We start from the raw sequence: 22,321 nt of genomic DNA, 5'->3' as shown, positions 1-22,321 counted from the left end.
TGATAACAATGTATAGTGAGCAGTGAAATAACTATTGGTTTCCATTTGTGGTGACTGCTGACTGACATTAGGGATGAGATTAAATAGATCCTGGAATTTAGCCTGGTCTGGAGCAGGCTAGCTCCACAGAATAAATCTCCATGGTAATTTATACCATAACATATCCTCCTGTCCATCTTTAGTGCAACCGGATTACGGATCAGTGTATCCTGGCTTAATCCCTTATCCTAGTTTTGTGCACCTCTGAACAGGAGTCATAAGTTGTCCAAAAATGGATATAGCAACTGCATTTTGCTCTTTAATGTATGTGATGTTGTCTCCTTTTCGTTTAAAATTAGATTCGTGTTGCTACGTGTTACCTCTGAACAGGAACTATTTGCTACTGAGGAACTATTTGTACTGAATAACACATTCCCCCCCAACCCCAAATGTTTTTGTACATTCTTGAACAGACTTTGAGGTATGTTTTCTCCCGTTCGATGGGTGAAGCAATGAGTGGCGTATTTAAACGGAATTGGTCATGTTGACGGCGTTCCCCAACACACAATCCAAACCCTCCCCGTTTTTCAATTGGTCATTCAGGTCAGCACTGTTTCTGTTTATTTTAAAAACGTACTGAGCGCAGCCCGGGACACAGCGTTACAAAGTTTTCATTCTGTGTCCTGTACTGTGAGACCAATGGTTGTTGAGCACATACCCATACTAAAAACTTCCAGTGATGTGGTTTTTTCATGATTGAGGGAGGAGTTTACCAGTCTTCAAAATGCCACCTGAACTCAATCAAGGAAATTCATCAGATTGTGTTTCCCCCCAGAAGTGGAAGGTAATTGTTTCCTTGTGAGCGGTGTTCTGCATACATAGACAGGTGAGTTTCAATTGAATACTTTTGTCAAATGTGGTCTATGCCGCACCATCCCCACATGGCATTCACAAAACCCTTAATTTCCTCTCAACTGAGTCAAACACAAATGGAACTCTCGACAACTTTTAAGCACTTGTGTACAGCCTATGTTTTGTTAGATTACAATATAAGGATTACAACATACATACAACATAAGGACTTCACAAAAAATGTAACATTGTAACCATTTATTGCAACAATCGTTTATCCACCTGTGTTTGTGGTCACAGTTTAGCGCTGTTTTAGAGGGTGCGAGCTCACGTCACCACTATCTATTATGTCGGTGACTGGTAAAATCAAAGATTGTCATATTTTGACAAGATGGTCGAGTGACTGCTTTAATGGAAATGCATGTTCTCAAATATGGAAGGCAGGAGAACGTGCGAAAAGGTGGGGCCATTCTTGCCAATGGGGCAGAAGCATGTGACCAATGCGTCTTAGAGGACTCAGCTTTGTATCTGTGCCATTAACGGATCTGTGACAAAATGGGCAGTGCTAATGAGGCTGTCTCCACTTTAAAATTGTCAATTTCTTTCTTAATTGGTTGATTTGTTCCCAACTTGTATGAATCCCCATCAGTTGCTAATTTAAAATGGTGGAAGCCCTTTTTGCTCCTGAGTGGCACAGTGGTCTAAGGCAGTGCTAGTAGGTGTCACGGCAGACCTGGGTTTGATCCTGGGCTGTATCACATCTGGCTAAGATCTCTAGTCCCATAGGGCAGTGTACAATAGGCCCAGAGTCGTCCGGGTTCGGGGAGGGTTTGACTGCAGGTGACTTTACAAGTAGGCCGTCATTGTCAATAAGAATTTGTTCTTCACTGACTTTTATATGGGTTAAATATTATTGCCATTTAAAAAAAAAGTAATTACGTCCATGAGTCTCTGACAGCGGGAAACTCTGATCTTTTTATTTTTTTAAATCCACAAGCATCCACTTATCAGTGCATATGTAACAACCCGAGCCATTGTGAAACTTCGATTCCATCAAATAAGTCTTGCGTAGCAAATTAGCAAACAAATGTTTTGTTTTTCCAAATTCAACGCTCTTATTGACCTCCATACAAAAATGATTTGCTTATTTTCGTGGACAGATTTTCCCCTCGCTCTTCCTCTGGTAAAATGCATTGGTTTATTCAGTTTCAGATTATTGTTATTTGTTCATGCTTACATTATTTATGTGGTTTTACATGTTTAACTGTCTTTTAATTTTGTCATGCGAGTCTCGACTGGTCTCTGTCTAGCCTAAAAACTAGGCATACCTGTTGATGAGAATGGTTTAGCCTGTTTTGGGAGTGTAAGTTCAGGTTATACTATCAACTTCTATTTATGACAACCTGTACCTGGAAGCTCTTGTTATGAGCGTTTGTCAAATGTGAACAATACTGCACCATCCCCAGTGGAATTCATAAGGCATTTTAGTCTAACGCTGTGTTTGTAACGATTTGGGTGGGAATATACCATTTTGTGAAGTCTCAACTACTAGTTGGCTGCATTCACGTTCTTTGAACTCGTTGAGAAACAGACTGGCTGGCTAATGGCCACCAAGCTACGTAAACCATAAGCTAAAAGTACAGCTATCCTGTAGAGGTCGAGCGACTGATTCATTTGGGCCGATTTCCAGTTATGAAAACTTGAAATCGGTATTTTTGGACACCGATTTGACTGTTTTTTTTTTTAACCTTTTTATTTAACTTGGCAAGTCGGTTAACAACACATTCTTATTTTCAATAATGGCCTAGGAACGGTGGGTTAACTGCCTCGTTCAGGGGCAGAACGACAGATTTATACCATGTCAGCTCGGGGAATTCAATCTTGTAACCTTATAGTTAACTAGTCCAACGCGCTAACCACCTGCCTCTCATTGCACTCCACGAGGAGACTGCCTGTTACGCGAAAACAGTAATTTTGTCCTTCACCTTTAATTGAAATGCGTTAGAATTTTAATTCATTCCTATGGAGAACTGCTCCTATCGGGGAGTGCCAATATGGCTGAACTGTGGCTTCAAAACCTCAATAGCCAATACATGGCATCAGCAAGCCAGCTTGTACATACATTGTTGCCAACCTGTGTTTGTGTTCCCGTCATGTTTTGAGGGCGCAAGCATCACCTGTCTGGGTGACTCCGGTAAAATGCATTGGTTTATGCAGTTACTGAATAATTGTTAAATTCTATATATTCACTCATGCTTAAGTCAGTGACTGCCGCAATCATTATTCATGTGGTCTTCAATGTGTAACGAACAGTGCTTGACTTGGACTGATATAGGTGCCTTACTCATTTTGGGTGCTGGTACTGTTTATATTTAGGTGCAGGAGTTCCACTATCTTAAAAGTGTAATCTATAAGAGCAACACAAGCCCAAGCAAAACAATTGAGGTGCTGGTACTCAGTTCTGGTGAGCTCCTGCCCATGCCGAGCATTGGTAGCAGTGCCTGTTAGCATTTTGTAATGCATGTTTTGACTGGTCTTTTGTATAGCCCATAGGCCTGGGTTTTTGGGAGTATCTGTTCAAGCTCAGGCTACACATGCAGACTTCCATTCACGTGTGTTGAAGCTCTTGTTATATGCTCAGCTGAGTAAGTTAGGTCTGATTTTTAGGTTATCCAAATCTTTGTGTCCAAGGTAGACTATTTCTACTGTTTTGTGTTTTTTGATGTCATTTTGCATTCATATATTTGTTATTCTCTCTTGCACTGTTATCACTGGGCTGCACTGTAAATAAAACTCGTATTTTTCACCATATTTTTTCTGTTAGTTCAAGCCCTCCTAACTAGATCCTATTCACTTAAACTGCCCAGTGTTTCCAGATTTCAATGAAATATGACCTGTAGCTACTTACAATAGGATTTAAATAGTTGTCCTTCCAATAATATATATTTTTAAAGGTTAGTATGGTTAAAAAGCAGATTCTCTGTTCGAATAGTTTTATTTTATATTTAACCTTTTAACTAGGCAAGTCAGTTAAGAACAAATTCTTATTTACAATAAGGCCGACGACACTGGGCCAATTGTGCGCTGGCCTATGGGACTCCCAATTACAGCTGGATGCAATGCAGCCTGGATTCGATCCAGGGACTGCAGTGATGCCTCTTGCACTGAGATGCAGTGCCTTAGACCACTGTGCCACTCAGGAGCAATATTGGAGGCTGTGGAGGGAAGGATGGCTCATAACAATGGTTAGAATTGCATTTGATACCACTCCAGTCAAGCTATCAACACGAGCCCGTCCTCTCCAATTAAGATACCACTAACCTCCTGTGCTGTGTGCGTACCCCTAACAATAGAATGGTGTGGGCATATATCGTTATAAAAAATATTAATGCAAGTAGACTGCTGATTGACCAGCTCATCCTCCTCTGTGCTGCTGATTGGCCAACTCATTCTCCTTAGGGAGATAACATGTTCTGAGGACATGGCGAAACCAATTTACTGTCTGAGATACAAGTTTGAGGTGTTTTTTATTTATTTCAATTTATGCTTTGTCAATGCAAGTTTACATTTATTTGCATATGAGAACAGACTATAAACTTTAGAAAGTGCACTTTTCTCTGGGCAGTTACTTTAAATCACAAACTTTTGCTACCTTACCATAATTTTGGGACAAATGTGAATGCAAGCAATAGGCTGAACAACGTACCAGTTTTTGGTTGTCTCAAACCTTATTTTCAGTATTCACATTCATTTTTGTCAATGTAATATTCACAGGCTGTTTGTGTTTAGACAGGCAGCCCAAATCTGATATGTTTTCATGAATTGATATTTAGACCAATTGTATTAGCTGTGAAAAAGATCTGATGTGATTGTTCAAAAGATCCAATTAGGGGAGGGGGTGTTTATCGGAATTGGACTGCCTCAGACTAATTCAACTTAAATTTATTTCAATGTTTTCTAACCGGTTGTCCCCAGCTTGAAGAGATGGCGTCTTACAGCGCCATGTCAGAGGACCAGTTCCTGTGCTCCATCTGTCTTGGTGTTTTCACCAACCCGGCCACAATCCCGTGTGGACACACCTTTTGCAAGTCTTGTCTCGAGGGTGACTGGAACAGCAGTGGAGACTATGCAGTCTGTGCTGTGTGCAATATGAGGTTCACACCTACCCCCACCATCCTGGTCAACATAGTCCTGAGAGACCTTGTGGAAAGTTTCAAGGGGGCGAGTAGATGTGGCGGCTCGGCCGTAGACATTCCCACTGTGGCTCCGGGAGAGGTCTCCTGTGACGCGTGCTTAGGATACGGGATGACCAAGGCTGTCAAGACCTGCCTGGTGTGTGTGTCGTCGTACTGCCTGGAGCATGAAGTGGTTCACAATACCCGGTTCTCCAGGCATCAGCTGGTCACGCCCCTGGCTAACCTGGAGAAGAGGATGTGTTCGAACCATGAGAGGCTCCTGGAGCGTTACTGCCGCACTGACAAGACCATGCTGTGTGCGGGGTGTGATACTCACCCGGAGCCGGCCCACCAGGTTGTGTCGATGCAGGTAGAGTTCTTGGCTCAAAAGGTAAGAATGAGTTTTAGAGCCATGGTTCCTCAATCCAAAGTCTGATTCACTAGGCAACAAACGGAAGCAAACTGACTGAAACCGAGAGGGACTAGCTGAACTTGTCCAATAAATGCTTGTTTCTGATGTGAAATGATTTCCTTCGATCCTGGTCCTTATTTGTATTCATTAAGGCACACTATATCAAAACAATTTGGAACACAACATTGTTCAAGTAGGTCCTCACGTGTTTCATCCATATTTTATTATTTAGTTTGGTGCCTAATGAATATGCCCATGGGGACCGTGTGTTTTTTGTTCTATCCCAGCACTAATGCTAACATGTATGGTCTTCACTTCAGGCTCAGCTGACTGAAGCCCAAGCAGAGGTAAAGGAGAAGCTGAAGGCCACTCGGAAAGAAGCAGAGCAATTCAACTCTTCATTCCATCACTGCAAGGTGAGTTTTTTTTTTTCTTCATTTGAATTGTCTATAGTCACGGTCGTTGTAATTGTGAAGTCTTTTGTCATAACATTCAATTGTAAAACATTCCAAGAAACCTCACATGGGGTTACAAAGACTGGGACAGTTTTCCCTATGCACCTGGGTTAGTCACTGCTTCGGGGCATTTGCTTACATTGTTGTGCCTACTGAGAATATATTTTGCCTTAGGATGTGTTCAGGATGGTGTAATGCTTTGGAACATTCAGATAAATGTGTTGTGTAGAACATGCTGATTGAGATTATGAATGTCCGTCTAATGTATTTCTATCTGGAACTTTCAGAAGTTATCACATCAATGAAAACGCCTCCTAGATCTGTTTTGTGTACTTGCCCCTTGCAGGATGTAGCGACGAGCCAGATCCGGTTTGTGAATGGGTTCCGACTAGACCTGGTCAGCAAGGTGGGGCAGATTTGTGAACGCTACAACATTGAGGCCCGTAGGAGGGTGGATGAGATGAAGAGCACAGCCTCCCATCAGAGACGTGTGCTTGAAGATCACATAACAGCTCTGACGAGCAGAGGTGCCGAGCTGGAGCGGCTGATTGGCTCCTCAGACTCCTTTGCGTTTCTTAATGTGAGTCTTTGCAGCCGACTTGAGTCCAGAGTGACTTTTCTGCAAATCCCCTTGCATCCATAAATGTCACAATGGTTTTGATGCTCTTGTACATGGCCATTGGCTGCACTCTGAATTGCTTCCACTTCTCCCAAAGTGTTTTTTTGAATTACACTCCAAGTCAGATGTAGCTATGGTGGAAACTTCCTACAGGCAATGCTTACAAAAATCGAACGCTTTTAAATCCAAGAAGGGTACAAGTGTGGAGAATCTAAACACGACATTGTTGCAGGTCAACTGGCTTGTATGTTCAACCCCATTCATTCCATATCGCTTTGTTCCTTCTCCTTTTAGATTCTTCCCTCTCTCCCTTCTGCTCTTCCAGATGGGGTCGGAGAACAATGCAGCATCAACATCCCCCCGAACCTACTGGGAAACCTTCTGTATACCTTAATGAAAGACATGGACAAACTAGCCAAGATGGGCAACTTGTCTACAAATGGCTATGCTGCCCCAGGTCTTTTTTTTCTCAGTCTGATGTACAACATTTTGCGGTTATGTTTTCATTTTTTTGTAACCTTTCTGTGTTTATCCCACAGAGATTGCCGTGGTTAAAAAGTTCACAGGTGAGCAAAGGTGTACTCCTGAGTCTGCGTCCCATGTTTTATATTTCGTATCCACCCAGCAGATTGAATGATTCTGGAAGGTGGATTGCTAACCTCACCACAGGAGGCCGGTGAGGGAGGACTGCTCATAATAATAGAATGGAGTAAATGGAATGGTATCAACCAGATGGAGACTGCGTGTTTTATACCATTCCACCGATTTACTATGAGCCTGTCCTCCCCAAATGAAGGTGCTGCCTGTAAACCTCATGTATTCTAAACTTTGACCTTAATCCTTACTGAACTTGTTTATGTACCAGGGACAAATATACACTTGTCTATAATGGCAAAGGTGCATAAAATGGAGGAATTCAACTATGAAGTCATTGTTTTAGCACTACCCACAAAGTGGTGTTCGACATGATTCAATCTAACAGTAAATTGACACGATCTACTTTTTTCGTTAATATTTTTTTTTATTTGGAGCTGGAATTGGGTCATGCTGTGCTAATGATTTATATATTTTGTTTAACAGAGCAGTGTACAATATGGCAAAACTAAGGAATTTGTCTGCTATTGGATTGAAATGAATCTAACCACTGATCATAAAGTTGTCCTCTAGCCATACCCCCTCCCAAAATGAACCCTTACGTAACCTTTGGATCTGCTGGCCAAATACCTAATATTAGGGAACAATTGATTGTTGCGTTCCTCTAGCCCAACCTTTCTCTTCTCTTCCTCTCAGTTGAGGTGACTCCTGACCCCAGCACAGCCCACCCATCGCTTCTGTTCAAACAGGCGTCACGTGAGATCCGAGTGGACCAGAGCACGAGGCGAAACGTCTGGCCCATGTCTGCTCAGCGCTTCACCCAGGTGCTGTGCGTCCTCGCCCCCCAGGGGTTCAGCAGCCACCGAGCATACTGGGAGGTGGAGGTGGAGAACTGGACTTCGATGGGATCTGGTGTGTGGTGTGTGGGTGTGGCAACTAAATCCTCCATGACATCACGAGGGGTGGATCTCACCCCTGAGAAGGGGTTCTGGGTCCTGGTACACCGCGGGGGAAAGCTTTGGCCCTCCACCAGCACAACCCCTGTGGCTGTCGGAACACAAAGGAGAATGGTATGTTAATGGCATAGTTGGACAGAGGGCACTTGGCCCAAAGTGTTCTCGAGTCTAATACATAATAATATGATTATATAAATAAATACAACTATACTTTAAATGTTCCTCACCAGGAGAGGGCACAATCACACTGGAATATTTGAACTGGGGAAAAGGTTTTCATTTTGATTCATGCATGTCTTTTGGAGCTAGCCTTTAAAGTGTCATGATGATTATTTGACGATACAAGTTGAATATTTCTAATGTTTGATCACTCAATTTGTGGCATAAATATGGGTCAAACATTTTATTCTAGTCTCAAAAAAAAATGTAAATAGAATAATTTTGTTCATAAAGTCCAAAACTGAGATTTGTTTATCAATGTATATCACAGAATGAAGGGGTACTGTAAAAGTCCATGGGTTTATTTCAATCCTGCCCACAGCTGGCATCACTCAAGTTGGCTGCAGCAGAACACGACCCGATCGTAATGCCCTTGGTCAATTTGGTTTGACAGTGGATATCCCTATGGGGCTAGTTGGAGACCATCAGTAAGTTACACTATGTACATGGGACAATATTTTAAAAGGTCAATAGCTATTTTTTTTATTGACTTCAAACCAACTATACATTGTAGAAATGTGTAATATACATATTGAAACCATTTAATGAGACAACGAAAAGGTTTGTAACATGAAGATATTGTTCCACTTACATTGTGTAAGTTATTGATGGTCGCTAACTAGCCCCATAGATTGGCTATCCAAAGTCAAACCAATTTTACAACGGTAGCAAACCAGCTGACGGAAAGCTTAATGGCGAAAAGTTGGCTGGCTAGCTAGTCTACTTCCAGACATGACCTGGTTAGACGCTCTCAAGTTTTCTTGAAGGGTGATTTGACTGTTTTGGCAGGGAAGTACAAACGCTTCCCTCGTTTGAACACACACAATGTGTGATGTGGGTGCACTCGAGATGCCCACATCAAAACATGCCTCCTAAATCCTGCTCTGTCGCATTTCATAATGAGAGGAGTTGAAACGTTGGCTAAATCCAGAGGGCAATTTTATTCAAATACAATTTGTTTACTCTAAGTAACTATTAATAAACTTATTTTATACTTTACAGGCACATGTGGGTGTGTACTTTGACGGGCGGGAGCGGCGCGTGTCTTTCTACGACGTGAATCTCGGTCATCACCTCTACACATACCACCACGTGCCAACCAATGAAAGACTCTTCCCTGTCTTCAGCCCTGATTTCTTCAGTCCTGGAGACAACCCCGCCAACCATGTCATGATTGTTAGACCCTTTGCTGCTACAAACCACCAACGTGGATGATGCTCAGAGCCTTTTGGGGGAGAATTCTGGTCAAGATCACTTTACTTTTTTTTGTTTATCTTGTCAATTATTTTTATCAAATTAAATGTTTTTAAAGATGTCTTAATAAAAGTAAAACTTAACTCGAGCTCCTTATTGTTGCATGTAGAAAACCGATCTCTCCCTTCCCGTCTAACAGGACCGTATAGTGGCATTGCCTTATTCTCATTTAACGGGAGCTGAATTTGAAAAGAGGAAAAAAAATATTTACCTTTGCTTCCTCTGTCCTTGTTTTCTCAATTAATCTTATTGAAGGAGGTCTGAAAGTCATCTTGGGTCTTCCCCTCTAATGGAGTTCAGGAGACCCAGGGGTAGATCTCAATTGCATACTCCTCGTTGTCCTCTCTAGTCTCATTCTCAAAACCCACTGGATGAGTAAGCCAGGGGTCCCTCGCCTCTGAACTCTTCCTCCAATCGGTTTTGAGGAGGAGACTACGCGAGGGGTATGAAATTGTGCTCTTTTCCAGGATGGAGGAAGCAAGGGTTGAATGCTAGTAATGTTTTCAGACAGCCAAGGTTTAGGGTCATGTAGTGCTAGACTTGGGCAGGAGCTCACAGTAACTGGGTACTTGCAAAGGTGATGGTCACAGTAGACGGTCTATTCCCAAACCACTCCATATTGATTTGGGTGATCTGTTCAGAATGCTGCAGATGGTAAGAGGGCAATGTTTGTTTTTTTAAATCTTGGCTGCATTCCACTTCTACACATTTCTCAAAGTGTACTTGAGCATTCATGTATTTGAAAGCATTGGATTGGTGTAAGCGTTGGCTGCAAAGTTTCCACCACTGTTAAATCTGTAACTGGGAGTGTACACTTCAGGAGGAAGGTGACATTGGCACTCAATCATGACTGGGAGTATGCAAGTGTAAGCGACAGAAGAGTTGGGAATCGGGATGCTGCCTAGGTAATTTCTACATCACCTCAACTTTCCTCCATTTTACACTCTGAAGGTTGAATTTAAATATAGTGTATATGACAGGACAAATCATTGACCAATACAATTCTTACAGAAGTTAAGGCCATGAGGAGTAGTGACTGGATTAGTGAACAATTCCAGACTGAGCAATTGAGCAATCTTTTAAGCAGACTGTTTTCTAGAGGAAGCTCTATCTGATAATAGAATATAGTGGGTTGGTCAATGTCATGTGAAACTTGAACCAAAACCCACATCTCTTGCGACTTCACAAATATTTCCAATCTGTGTTTAGCTCCAACTGATGGCAATGGAGTGAAACGACACTTGTGCTTAGGCTACTTCAGTGTGCATTGTCACAGGTGCATCTTGACTTAATCTGGTTCGTTTTTGTAATGTTTTCATGGAAAGGAACAAAATTACAATCCATTATAGCCTACGCCTAATTGTGACAATTCTGACAACTGCTTAGGCTTCTGGAGTGATTGATGTCGTGGTATTGGGATTGAGTAGGGCGTGCGTGTCCTGTGTTTGTAAAGCATTTGACTAGGACTGCTGATCAAGGATCAGTTTTGCATTTCGACCGTAATATGATTATATGGACTTGGATAAGGGGCCTGATCCTAGATCTGCACTCCTGCTTTGTGAATACAGGTGAAGTTTGGACACACCCACAGTGCTCACTGCTCAGATCAAAGTGAGAGAGGGAGGGATATACTGCAGGGTGTGATGTTAAGCTTGAGGGAGAGACACTAGTGAGTTTCACAGGGCCTTAACCTGTTGTGTATTTCCATAGAGACTGCAAGTACAATACAGTGGAGTAGGGAGAACGCTCCGGAGTCCTGTACAGAGACACGGGACTGTGTGGACACATGAGAAACAGGATACCTTAATCAGCATGCAGAGTAAGTCTACCTTTTATTTCTATATACATTTTTATCCCTTTTATTGTAATATGTCATCAAGTTGGTTACCAAGAATGATTAAACTTGTTTGGACAGCTTTTTTTCACAGCATGTGAGGAGTGTTTTTATAAGTGCATTTAAAGAAATGTTGATCTAGTATAGAACAATTTACAAAAGTATGAATCAATGGTATGGGTGGAGAAATTATTTTTAAAGTCAACATGAAAGAATAGTGTCAAAGTGTTTTGTTTTAGCATGAATTTGATAATAGTTCTGTGGAAATTGACATGGGTTATTCTGCCATATGCTCTCCCTGTAACTTCAAACTTCCTGTATTTGTGAAGCTGTTTGGTTAATAGTATTGTTATTTGAAGTTGAAAAGGTATTTATCGAAACATGGCATGTAATTTCTGTTCAAGTAGGTTGTGTCCCAAAGGGCACCATATCCTTTCCGTGCACTACACAGGGAATACGGTGCTATCAGAGACGCGGACAGTACGCATCCGTACAGATTCTTTTAAAACCTAGAGCAGGTACAAGGTAGACAGACGTACAGCCTGCATTTCTACATTCCAGGGGTGGTTTGCAGCTGAAGCGTTTGGAACAAGCTCTTTCATGACCTGTTTGCTGATGGGAGTGAGCATTGTGTTGATGTTTAAAAAGTTAGGGCTGTGGTGCTCATTTCCAACATACTGGCTTTTTCGTCTCTCTCTCACTCTCTCACATCCCCCGTCAGGTGTGAGATCCCCAGCGAAGGGGGGCACCTTATCAGAGGAGTCATTCCAATGTTCTATCTGTCTGGAGGTCTTCGTAGAGCCTGTCTCGACGCCCTGCGGACACAGCTTCTGCAAGGCCTGTCTTCAGGTATCACATTTTATTTTATAAAGCCTTTTTTTACATCAGCAGTTGTCACAAAATACTTTACAGTTACCTGGCCTAGACCCTAAAATGCAAAGAAAATATTCTAGAAGGTATTAAGGAACCTAGGAAGAATACTAGACTACATGCTTCAAACCCTTTGTGTGTGTTTCCATGGACTGTAAAGAAAATGTGTAGTCATTCTCTTTCTCCTCCTCCCTCCCTTTTGTCCTCGTTCTGTAGGGCTACTGGGATCACAGCAAGAAGTTCCAGTGCCCCATGTGTAAGAAGAGCTACACCCGGAGGCCGGAGCTCAGCATAAACCGTGTCCTCGCCGAGATCTCTTCCCAGTTCCAGGGGCTCGATGTGGGGGTGACTTCACCGAACACGAAGGCGGGTGCGGTGGCTGGGTGTCTGGCGGTGGGACATGGGTTTCACGGAGAGTCACCTGCGGCGGAGGGTGGAGAGTTCGCCCGGGCGGGCGAGGTGCCATGTGACGCATGCATTGGCAGGAAGATGAGGGCATTGAAGTCTTGTCTCAACTGTCCCGGGTCATACTGCGACGCACATCTCCGACATCACAAGTGAGAAATAAAGAATATAAATAGTTTTCCGCCTTCTCCCTATGATTTGAAATGTAATTGACCCCCACCCTGACACAAGCTAAACTTGACCTAAACACAGGAAGGTAAAGTCTCTGACATCCCACCGCCTGGTTGAGCCCATGCACCGCCTGGAAGAGAAGATCTGTAAGAAGCACGAGCGCCTGCTGGAGGTCTACTGTCGTAACGACCATGGCTGCGTCTGCATCTCCTGCGCAGAAGCCTCACACAAGACCCACGAGATCGTCTCCGTCGACCGTGAGTGGAAGAAGAAGATGGTGAGTCCACAGACAGATACAGCAAAAAGATAGGCTTGGTAGCCAGGCTTTAGCTCAGTGGGCTAAGCCTTGTAAGTGCACAGGATACCCTGGTTGATTATAATTACAGAAATTGTGTAGCACTACAGTGCATTAGCTCAGCAGGCAGACAGACAGATGGGCAAGCTGACATTATTGTTGGGTACAGCCAGCCATTGGGGTAATGGAGGTGATTTGGCATTCATCACACCTAGCATCTGCATCACATCTAGCCAGTAATTGCAACAAAAGCACTCCCTTTGTGTATGTTTGGAATTGTACTGTACTATACATCAGACTTGGATATTTTCTGCCCTCACACAGAGTCATCTGGGCAAGTGGAGGTCAGAGCTTAAACACCTAATCAAGGAGCGGGCCAAGAAGTTGGAGGAGATCAACCAGTCCATACGGGTCATAAAAGTGAGTCCCTTGTATAAATGGTGATTTCATCAAAATGCACCACCTTTGACTTTTGTGCTGTTTTGTTGAGTGAGTGTAAACTGGATTGTATTCATTAGGGCAAACCGTAGCAAATCAACAATAGTGCATTGTACAGTTTAGTTGATTGGCATACTGCCTCTTGATCAGACACTTTTTTTCCCCTTCTATTTCTGTAACATAAACATCTATCTTGACATATGGTGAATAAAGTTATATGATGTATAAATCAAATGGAATACATTTGCATAGTGTCCCCAGCCCTTACGCTAGGTCTTACAGTTGACTACCATAGAGAGTGTTTTTGCTCCCATGTTTGTAATGGCTCTGGTCCATCCCCTAGGCCTAGGCAGACTAGCCAGCGTGGCCAGTGTAAACATTTACCTGAGTGCCCACACCCTGTTTTAATCCTATACTCCTTAGCTAGAACCTCCTGGAAACTCCCTTTGTGGACCAAAGAGGTTAATAAGGTAGAATTTCTGTAGGTTTTAAAGGGGAAATCCGGTATTTAAATAACAGCAAAATGACCACCCCTGCCACTTGTTTAGGTAAACAGCTTAGGCATGAGACTAGAGAAAATGTAGCCACTCTCAAATGCATAGACAGGCAGTAGCCAAGGTCGTGGTGTCAATTCCTGCAGGGATTACATACTGTAGACACAGCCAATTGAGACTAGGCTAAATGGTAGTAAACAACCCTGTTTTACCTGTAGCAGTACTTTCCACTCACTAAAGCTTCCTAAGTTCACTGCTACACTGGGTGACCAGTCTCCTGGTCAGATATTGACTGTAAATGCACATTGCAACTGCAGTTCACTTTAGCCATGTTTAAAAATGTGATGAGGATGAGTTTACAGAGGGAGGGAATATATTGGTGGGTTACTTTCTGACTGGAGGGAAGGGGGAAAGGGATGGGGGGGCATGATAACCAATTCTGTTAATAGGTTTTGATTTTCAATGTTTTTGTATTATACACTTTTCCTGTGTAATCATGAACACGTGAAATGGAAAGGAAGTATAACAAAACACACACGGTTTCCTCCAACTCAAACCGGTAGATATTTGAATGTGGGCTGAGGGAGATAAGGCAGCCAGACCTGTTTGGCGAGTTGTACTGTTGGCAAACCGGGGTGGGTGTGTCCACAGCTTTAGTCACTTTGCAGCATTCAAACACCTACCTCAGCCGTGTGTGTTTTCACACCACAACCTCTCTCCTGCATCACCCCATCACGTCTTTATAGCAGTGCTCAGATGGAGAGTGAAGGACTTATCTCCATCTCCAGAATGTCTGTATACAGTGCATTCAAAGTATTCAGAACCCTTGACTTTTTCCACATTTTGTTACAACCTTATTCTTATTCTAATAGTTTTCCTCATCAATCTACACACTAACCCATAATGACAATGTGAAAAGTTTTTTTTTTTTTTAAATGTTAGCAAATTTATTTAATGTTTTAAGTGTTCAGATCCTTTGCTATGAGATTCAAATGAGCTCAGATGCATCCTGTTTCCATGGATTATCCTTGATGTTTCTACAACTTGATTGGAGTCTAGCTGTGGTAATGCATTTATCTGTATCTCTAGAATATGTCCATGCATGTCACGCTGTCCTTTCCCATCTCTGACTCTCACTGTATATAGACTTCTATTGTGTTATTGACTGTACGTTTGTTTGTTCCATGTGTAACGCTGTGTTTGTCACTATGCTTTATCTTGGCCAGGTCGCAGTTGTAAATGACAACATGTTATCATCTGGCCTACCTGGTTAAATTAAGGTGAAATAAAACATTTAGACATACAGCCATTGTTCTATTTTCTATCACCTGTCTTTATAGAGCACTGCCCAGAGGGAGTTGGAGGACAGCTGGCAGGTATATGCAGAGCTGCAGCGTCTTGTGGAGCAGAGCCAGGCTGAGCTGGTGGAGCTGATCGCTACGAGACAGCGTGAGGCGGAGAGGCATGCCCAGGATCTGGCCAGAGGTCTGGAGGACGAACTGAGCCAGCTCCGGAAGAGGAGCGGAGAGCTGGACGCCCTGGCACAGAACCAGGATAAAGTAATCTTCCTCCAGGTAGGCTAAGACATGACGAGGGGATACACAGACCCACACACACAAACTCAGACACGCATATATACACACACCCGCAGTTAAACCCCTCCTCGTCCTCCCCTGCAGAGCCTGCCCACCCTGGCGCCCCTCCCAGAGCCCAGTAATTGGTCAGGCGTAAGTGTGAACACAGACCTCTACCTAGGAACCATCCAATCATCCGTAAGCACCCTTGTCGACAGGTTCCAGGAAGAACTGAAGAGTCTGTATGGAAAAGGTGGGAAAAAGCAACCATTATTATATAGAGCAAATGATACCTTGTTTTTCAGGGTAAACTAGTGCTGCACTACCCACAGCAGGGGTAGGCTACAGGTACTGCAGGATTTTGTTGCCACTGGCACCACTCCTGACCAACTCAGCTAATTGATCAGTCCACTGATTGCCTAAATTCAACACACCTGGTGTTCCACATCGGTTAAATCAAAAACATGAAGTTCTACGGCACTCCAATACCAGGGTTGCCTACCCCTGATCTACAGTATAAGGCTTTAGTCAAATGTGTAAAACTGAATCGAGAGACAACCATTTTCACTTTCACCATTTTGCTTACTGTGACCTCACTTTCTGTTTCCAAATCCCTTTTCTCTCCAGATAGAATATACCTGTAGGCGCCAATCTAGGGATCAGTTAGTTTCACTCAATCCTTACCTCAACTGCAGGGAAGAAAAAACCCACCAAACTGACCTTACATCAGTGTTTATCACGGCTCATAATAATGGCCAGAACGGAGCAAATGGAATGGCATTTTGTTGATGTATTTGATACTATTCCACTCCAGCCATTACCATGAGCCCATCCTCCCCAATGAAGGTGCCACTAACCTCCTGTGGTGTCTATGTAGATGTAGGTCATTGGACTAGCACCTCTAAATTATAAAGAGTGAGTCATCAGATGGGAGTACAGTAGATTCCAAAGGTCAGCCATCTGCTTCTCCTTACTGACAGCGCCACATTAAGGTGGGATTAGCACTGCTTGTTTACCTCCATTGTTGACTTTGACTCTGACTGTCGCTCGCCCGGCCGGAAAATAAATAAATATGGATGGTTTTTGTTCTTCACTGGTTGCCCTTGTAGCAACAGGTCACAAATCTTGCTGCTGTGATGGCACACTGTGGCATTTCACCTAATAGATATGGGAGATGTCAACATGATTTGTTTTCAAATTCTTTGTGGGTCTGTGTAATCTGAGGGAAATATGTGTCTCTTATATGGTCACACGTTTGGCAGGAAGTTAGAAATTGCAGCTCAGTTTCCAACCTCATTTTGTTGGCAGTGGGCACATCCTGTAGACTGTCTTCTCTTTAGAGCCAGGTCTGCCTACAGCTGCAGCTCTCAATAGCAGGGATATTCTCACTGAGTCTGTACATAGTCAAAGCTTTCCTTAATTTTGTGTCAGTCACAGTGGACAAGTATTATGCCACGATGTACTCTCTGTTTAGGGTCAAATAGCATTCTAGTTTGCTGTCTTTTGGTTCATTCATTCCAATTTCAAGTAACTTTGTTCTCGCTCTGTCTTTTGCAGAGCTCAGGCAGCTGCAGAACTATGCAAGTGAGTACAGTTACCTGTGTTTTGTTTTTTAGATTGGTGCGAATTTTACTTTCAACTGTGATTTTGCTAAACATACTCTTTGAAACAACTTTGTTTTAACGTTAATGACAGAATCCTGTGGACTTCTAAAATGTTGGTCGATATTATAGAAATTGTAAGGCTTTGTTGAACCTCTGTAATTCAGCTTTGTCTATACTTCACTGTCAGTACTTGGTCATGATAACAGTTAGGATTTGATACAAACCTGCAGTGGAGGTTGGTGGCACCATAATTGGGGAGGACGGCACAGTAAGGGCTGAGCAGAGTAAGTGGAAAGGTATCAACATCAGACACATGGTTTCATTGTGTTTGATTCCATTCGCATCGTTCCAGACATTTATTATGAGCCGTCCTCCCCTCAGCAGCCTCCACTGGTTGTTTACTCCAGGAATATGTCCACTCCTCCATTTTGTTTGGTCAACTACAGGACATACATTGTTTTAAATGGAACTTGGACTGGTCACAATATAACCCACCCTCTTCCAAATATAACTTACTCTCTTCTCATAAGAATCAATGCTGTTCTAAATAGAATCAGCACTGTTCTCAACATGGCTGTCTCTCTGCTCCTCCAGCTGAAGTGTACCTGGACCCGGGTACTGCCCAGAGGAACCTGGTCCTGTCAGAGGACGGTCGCCAGGTGATATACGAGGAACGGAAGCACAACCAGTCGGAAGGCACTCGTCGCTTCAGCCCTGCACTCTTTGTGCTCGCTCGCGAGGGCCTCTCCTTTGGACGCCATTACTGGGAGGTTGAGGTGGGCCGCAAGACTGCCTGGACTGTGGGTGTGATGCGGGCATCGGCCCGCCGGAAAGGAGAGATAAAGCTGAGCCCTGACGGAGGGTAATGCTGACTTTCTATTTCATTGTTTTACTTTTTCAATTAAAATGTAATTCATTTTAAGGATAAAAGTTCAAATGTAATACAAAAAGCAACACATCCTTCCACAAATTTGAACACAGAATATCACAAATTGCCCAAGTGGCGCAGTGGTCTAAGGCACTGCAATGCTAGAGGCGCCATTACAGACCCGGGTTCAGTCCCAGGCTTTATCACAACTGGCCGTGATCAAGAGTCCCATAGGGCAGTTTACATTTGGCCCAGCGTCGCCCGGGTTAGGGGAGGGTTTGCCTGGGGGGACTTTACTTGGCTCATTGTGCACTAGCGACTCCTTGTGGTGGACCTGGGCGCCTGCAGGCGCTGACCTCTTGTCAACTGACCTCTCCGACACATTCGAAAGGCTGGCTTCCGGGTTAAGCGGGAGGGTGTTAATAAGTGCGGTTTGGCTGGTCATGTTTCTTAGGACGCATGTCTCGTCCTTTGTTTGCCTCCCAAGCCCGTTGGGAAGTTGCAGCGATGAGACAAGATCAAAGTTGGGAAGAAAAAGGGGGTAAACAAATGTATACAAAATTTATAATAACAAAAACATATTCAAAAAGCTTCAGTCTAGATAGATTTCATGACCTTATTGTTACAAAGCATATTATTCAGTGTAGCAAAGTAATTTTTTATCCTACCTTTTTCAAATATTGAATAGGATGTTTTTAATTTTATTGCTAACACTTGCCGATAAGGGTACATGAATAGACATGAACAAATAGCTAGTTAAATGATCTGTAAATGTATTAGCTAATGTTATGGATGTGATATTTAGCAAGAATAATAATCTAATGTCAATTCATCAAAGGTACTGGTGCCTGTGGCTGAAGAGTGGGGAGGTCAAGGCTCTGGCATCCACTCGACAGCCCCTCCAGCTGACCTCTCACCCCCAGAAGATTGGCATCTTCCTTGACTATGAAGGTGGCCAGTTGTTGTTCTACGACGTCAAGGCGCGCACACACCTCTTCACGTTTGTGGATACTTTCAGTGAGAGTTTGTATCCGATATTCAGTCCCTGTCTCAACCAGGATGGAAAGAACACGGCCCCGCTCATCATCAGTACTGTGAAACATAGCTGAGACAAAACATGGCATGGGTTGTGAGACAAAACATGGCATGGGTTGTGTCCCAAATGGCATCCTATTGCCTATACAGTACACTAAATTTGACGGCACTCCTATGGGCCCTGGTCAAACATAGTGCAGGGAATAGAGTGCCATTTGGGATGCAACTTGACGACAACCCATTCTGCTCAGAGGTTGACCAATCACAGTTTAGCCACTTGATTAGGGGCCTGAGTTCTTCCTCACTGTGTGATCTTACCAGGAAAAACTGTGGTACCCAAGTGATAGTATATTGGCTATATAACTAAGGCCCAGAGTTTTCGTCAGGTTACGTAACATGGTCAGGAAAAGCTAATGTTTGATTGACCTTACTGTCCAGATTCTTACTTGCTTTAATACACAGAAGTCTAATGCTTTACATTTTAACTATTTTGATAGCTGGATTAATCAAAATGGATATTTAGTTTGGTATTGCCATACTTTAATTTGATTATTGCTTTACTAAACATGTTAAGTATTTGTTAAAGGGATCGATCTTTGGATAAAAATAAATCTTCTAATAATCCTTACTGTGGAACAGTTGACCTTTTTTTATGTCTCATTCTATATTTTTAATAAGTCTAAAGTAAATTGAAAGCTATAAACATAACTACAGTACAGCAACTTCATGTGTGTGTACGAATGGAGTCCCGACTCCGACATTGCTTATGCTAAAACTTCAATTCCATTGTTTTATTTTTTGATTGGTGTGTATTCTTAGATATTACTGCACAGTTGGAGCTAGGAACACAAGCATTTCACTACATACACAATAACCTCTTAAATATGTAAATACAGTACAGCAAATTCAGAGAAGTTTTTACTTTTGTACTTCAATCTGCAGCTTTTAAATAAAGATGTTCTATCAAGTAAATGGCCCCTGAAATGATATTCAACCCAAGTCCTAGGAAAGAAAACCACTACAGCAAAGTTGTGAAATTCACAGTGGACTTGGAGTTATATAAATGTCTGGACTATCATTAAATGTGAAGACTGTATATTATCAAATCAATTCTCTGGGTTTAATTATTATGTGACTAAAATAATCATGTAAACATTAACTAGGAAGTCAGGGCACCATGAAAATGTTTTTCTAATTTCCTGAATATAACTCTTCAGATATTAAAATATCTGATCAATTACTCATAGATTTAATGATGTATTACTTTTATGTCATCAGTTCTCATTACTGAACGTCGCAAACCCTTGAATATCTGCACGAACCCTAGTTTCTGTAATGAATCAGCAATATACAATTTGGCTTAATTCTTTATTTACTAACTCACTAATCACAGAAATGCGTAACAACAAACAGTAGAATTTGGTTACCAACACTGATTGAAAGTCCCTAGTGGGTTAAGCCGAAATAATTATAATCATTAATTCTAATCCTTTGCAATGAATTCAATGATGTACAATGTATCATTCAATGTATGTATTTGTCGGTCTTCTCTGTTGGAATACTCGATCGTCCTGCAGAGTTCATCAGTCTCTAGTTAACGTTCCCAGAAGTCACATTGTCTTTTGTGGTTGTAGGTGGTTAGAATGTATACTTCAGAGTAATGTTTGGAAATGTTCTCAGAGTAGATGCTTCGACGGTTGTCGGTATTCTCGTCCTATATATTTTCACAAATGGCTTCATAATCACACGTTTCACATATTTTGATTTCCCAGCAGGGAAATGTACACAGAGACAGGGTTGTGTGTGTTTCCTGTCCTCCATGAAATACACTCAACATTACTTTCCCTTAAGTGTCCACGGACCATTCCCACATTCTCAAAAATAGAATATTTAGTTCTCCATTTTGGGGATTAGGAGAAGCTCTTTGTTCTGGTAGACACTCTCCCTCAATACTGCATGGCAGTATTAGTGGTTCCTCCTTGTGAGCTTACACCGTTGGGGACTTAGAGGTAACCAGCATCCCGGCTTCATTGCTCCAGACCACCACAAGGGGGAGTTAGAGCACTCATGCATTTGGGTCCCAAGGTTTATATGACCAATCATATCAAGTGGTTCCATTGAGTTTGAAGTGAGCCACCTGTCCCTGGTGACTTTCTTCAGCAAAGATGGCTCACAAAACATTAAGGTGGAAGCAAATGTAAGTAATTATAACGTCATGAGTCAAGCAAAAAATATAGAACTGAGAGGAAAATGTTAATGTAGAGAAACGATTGTGCATATTTTTTTTTGTCAAAGTTAATTTGCGAAAATCGCTATTTATCAAGATAGCTAGCTGGCTAAATGTTAGCTAGTCAGTTAACTGGTGTTAATGTTTTAGGAACTCCTGAGAACTAGCAAACCAGGCTTGTCATCTTGGGAAACAGTGAATGTAAAGAATCTAGCTTGCTAAAGCATTTACAGCAAAATGAATGGCCTTGCCGTGCAATGCAGCTGAAGTAACATAGCTAAATATTTACTTGCAAATTGTGTAGTGGAGGATAAAAATAACTATGCCTATGGATGTGAAGCAAGCTACAATATGCAGCCGAGCTGTGTATGGACCCTAAAACCTTTGGTATGAATATTAGTTCAGAACCTTTCTATGAACCTCGGCTATCATAGTTGTATCAGGCTTCAAGTCTGAATGGCATTAATGAAGCATATTGATAGACTAACTTTATTGTGCCAAGGATGCAAGTCCTATAGACATGTACTGAAGTCATTACCATGCATGAGATCCCCACATTGTAGCCTGTACATTGATTTATATCCACTGATCATGTACTCCTCATTGGTAAATAAAGGTGGTTCAGGTATGAATCTGAGAGACAATTTTTCAGTCATATCCAATACCAGGTGTATCAAACTCCATTCTTTGAATGATGCCGTGTCGGCATGTATGTATTACAATTATACACTTCAACAATGTTTACCGCTCCTGGGACATCAATGGTTACATATAGTAACTATGCGGTAGACTTGAAACATGATTTAAGGCAGATATGCATATGAATTACAAATCAAACTCCCTTCATCTGCATTAATCTGAGGACGCAGGATAGTATTTGAATGAGATGCTTAACTTCAGTGGAGAATGTGAAATGCTTTATTGAAAGAAGTTCATTATCCAGGTGTTATAAATAATACATGCATTATAATTGATAATTGTAATATATTAC

General features: G+C 42.3%; 2 protein-coding genes across 3 annotated transcripts; both read left to right on the top strand.

The window, feature by feature from the left end:
- The first annotated feature begins 389 nt into the window (after positions 1–389).
- LOC139415953 (E3 ubiquitin-protein ligase TRIM58-like) lies at positions 390–9,745 on the top strand. Its single transcript, XM_071164145.1, has 8 exons — positions 390–865; positions 4,807–5,397; positions 5,739–5,834; positions 6,220–6,453; positions 6,787–6,949; positions 7,032–7,058; positions 7,783–8,156; positions 9,264–9,745. Exons 2-8 carry the CDS (start codon positions 4,816–4,818, stop codon positions 9,474–9,476), a joined length of 1,689 nt encoding a protein of 562 aa, XP_071020246.1. The 5' UTR covers positions 390–865; positions 4,807–4,815; the 3' UTR covers positions 9,477–9,745.
- A 1,189-nt stretch (positions 9,746–10,934) lies between these two features.
- On the top strand, positions 10,935–20,152 carry LOC139415951 (E3 ubiquitin-protein ligase TRIM39-like). Of its 2 annotated transcripts, XM_071164144.1 has the most exons (11): positions 10,935–11,083; positions 11,226–11,334; positions 12,071–12,198; positions 12,436–12,776; positions 12,877–13,072; positions 13,415–13,510; positions 15,363–15,596; positions 15,702–15,849; positions 17,154–17,180; positions 17,795–18,062; positions 18,907–20,152. In XM_071164144.1, exons 2-11 carry the CDS (start codon positions 11,328–11,330, stop codon positions 19,175–19,177), a joined length of 1,716 nt encoding a protein of 571 aa, XP_071020245.1. In that variant the 5' UTR covers positions 10,935–11,083; positions 11,226–11,327; the 3' UTR covers positions 19,178–20,152. The 2 variants fall into 2 exon arrangements, with proteins under 2 accessions (XP_071020245.1, XP_071020244.1); XM_071164143.1 differs by lacking the exon at positions 10,935–11,083 and having other exon boundaries at positions 11,202–11,334.
- The last annotated feature ends 2,169 nt before the right edge of the window (positions 20,153–22,321 follow it).

This window comes from Oncorhynchus clarkii, chromosome 9 (assembly GCF_045791955.1).
Source record: "Oncorhynchus clarkii lewisi isolate Uvic-CL-2024 chromosome 9, UVic_Ocla_1.0, whole genome shotgun sequence".
Lineage (NCBI taxonomy): Eukaryota > Metazoa > Chordata > Actinopteri > Salmoniformes > Salmonidae > Oncorhynchus > Oncorhynchus clarkii.
Note: the sequence above shows the minus strand (reverse complement) of the source record. Positions and strands in the feature narration are given on the sequence as shown.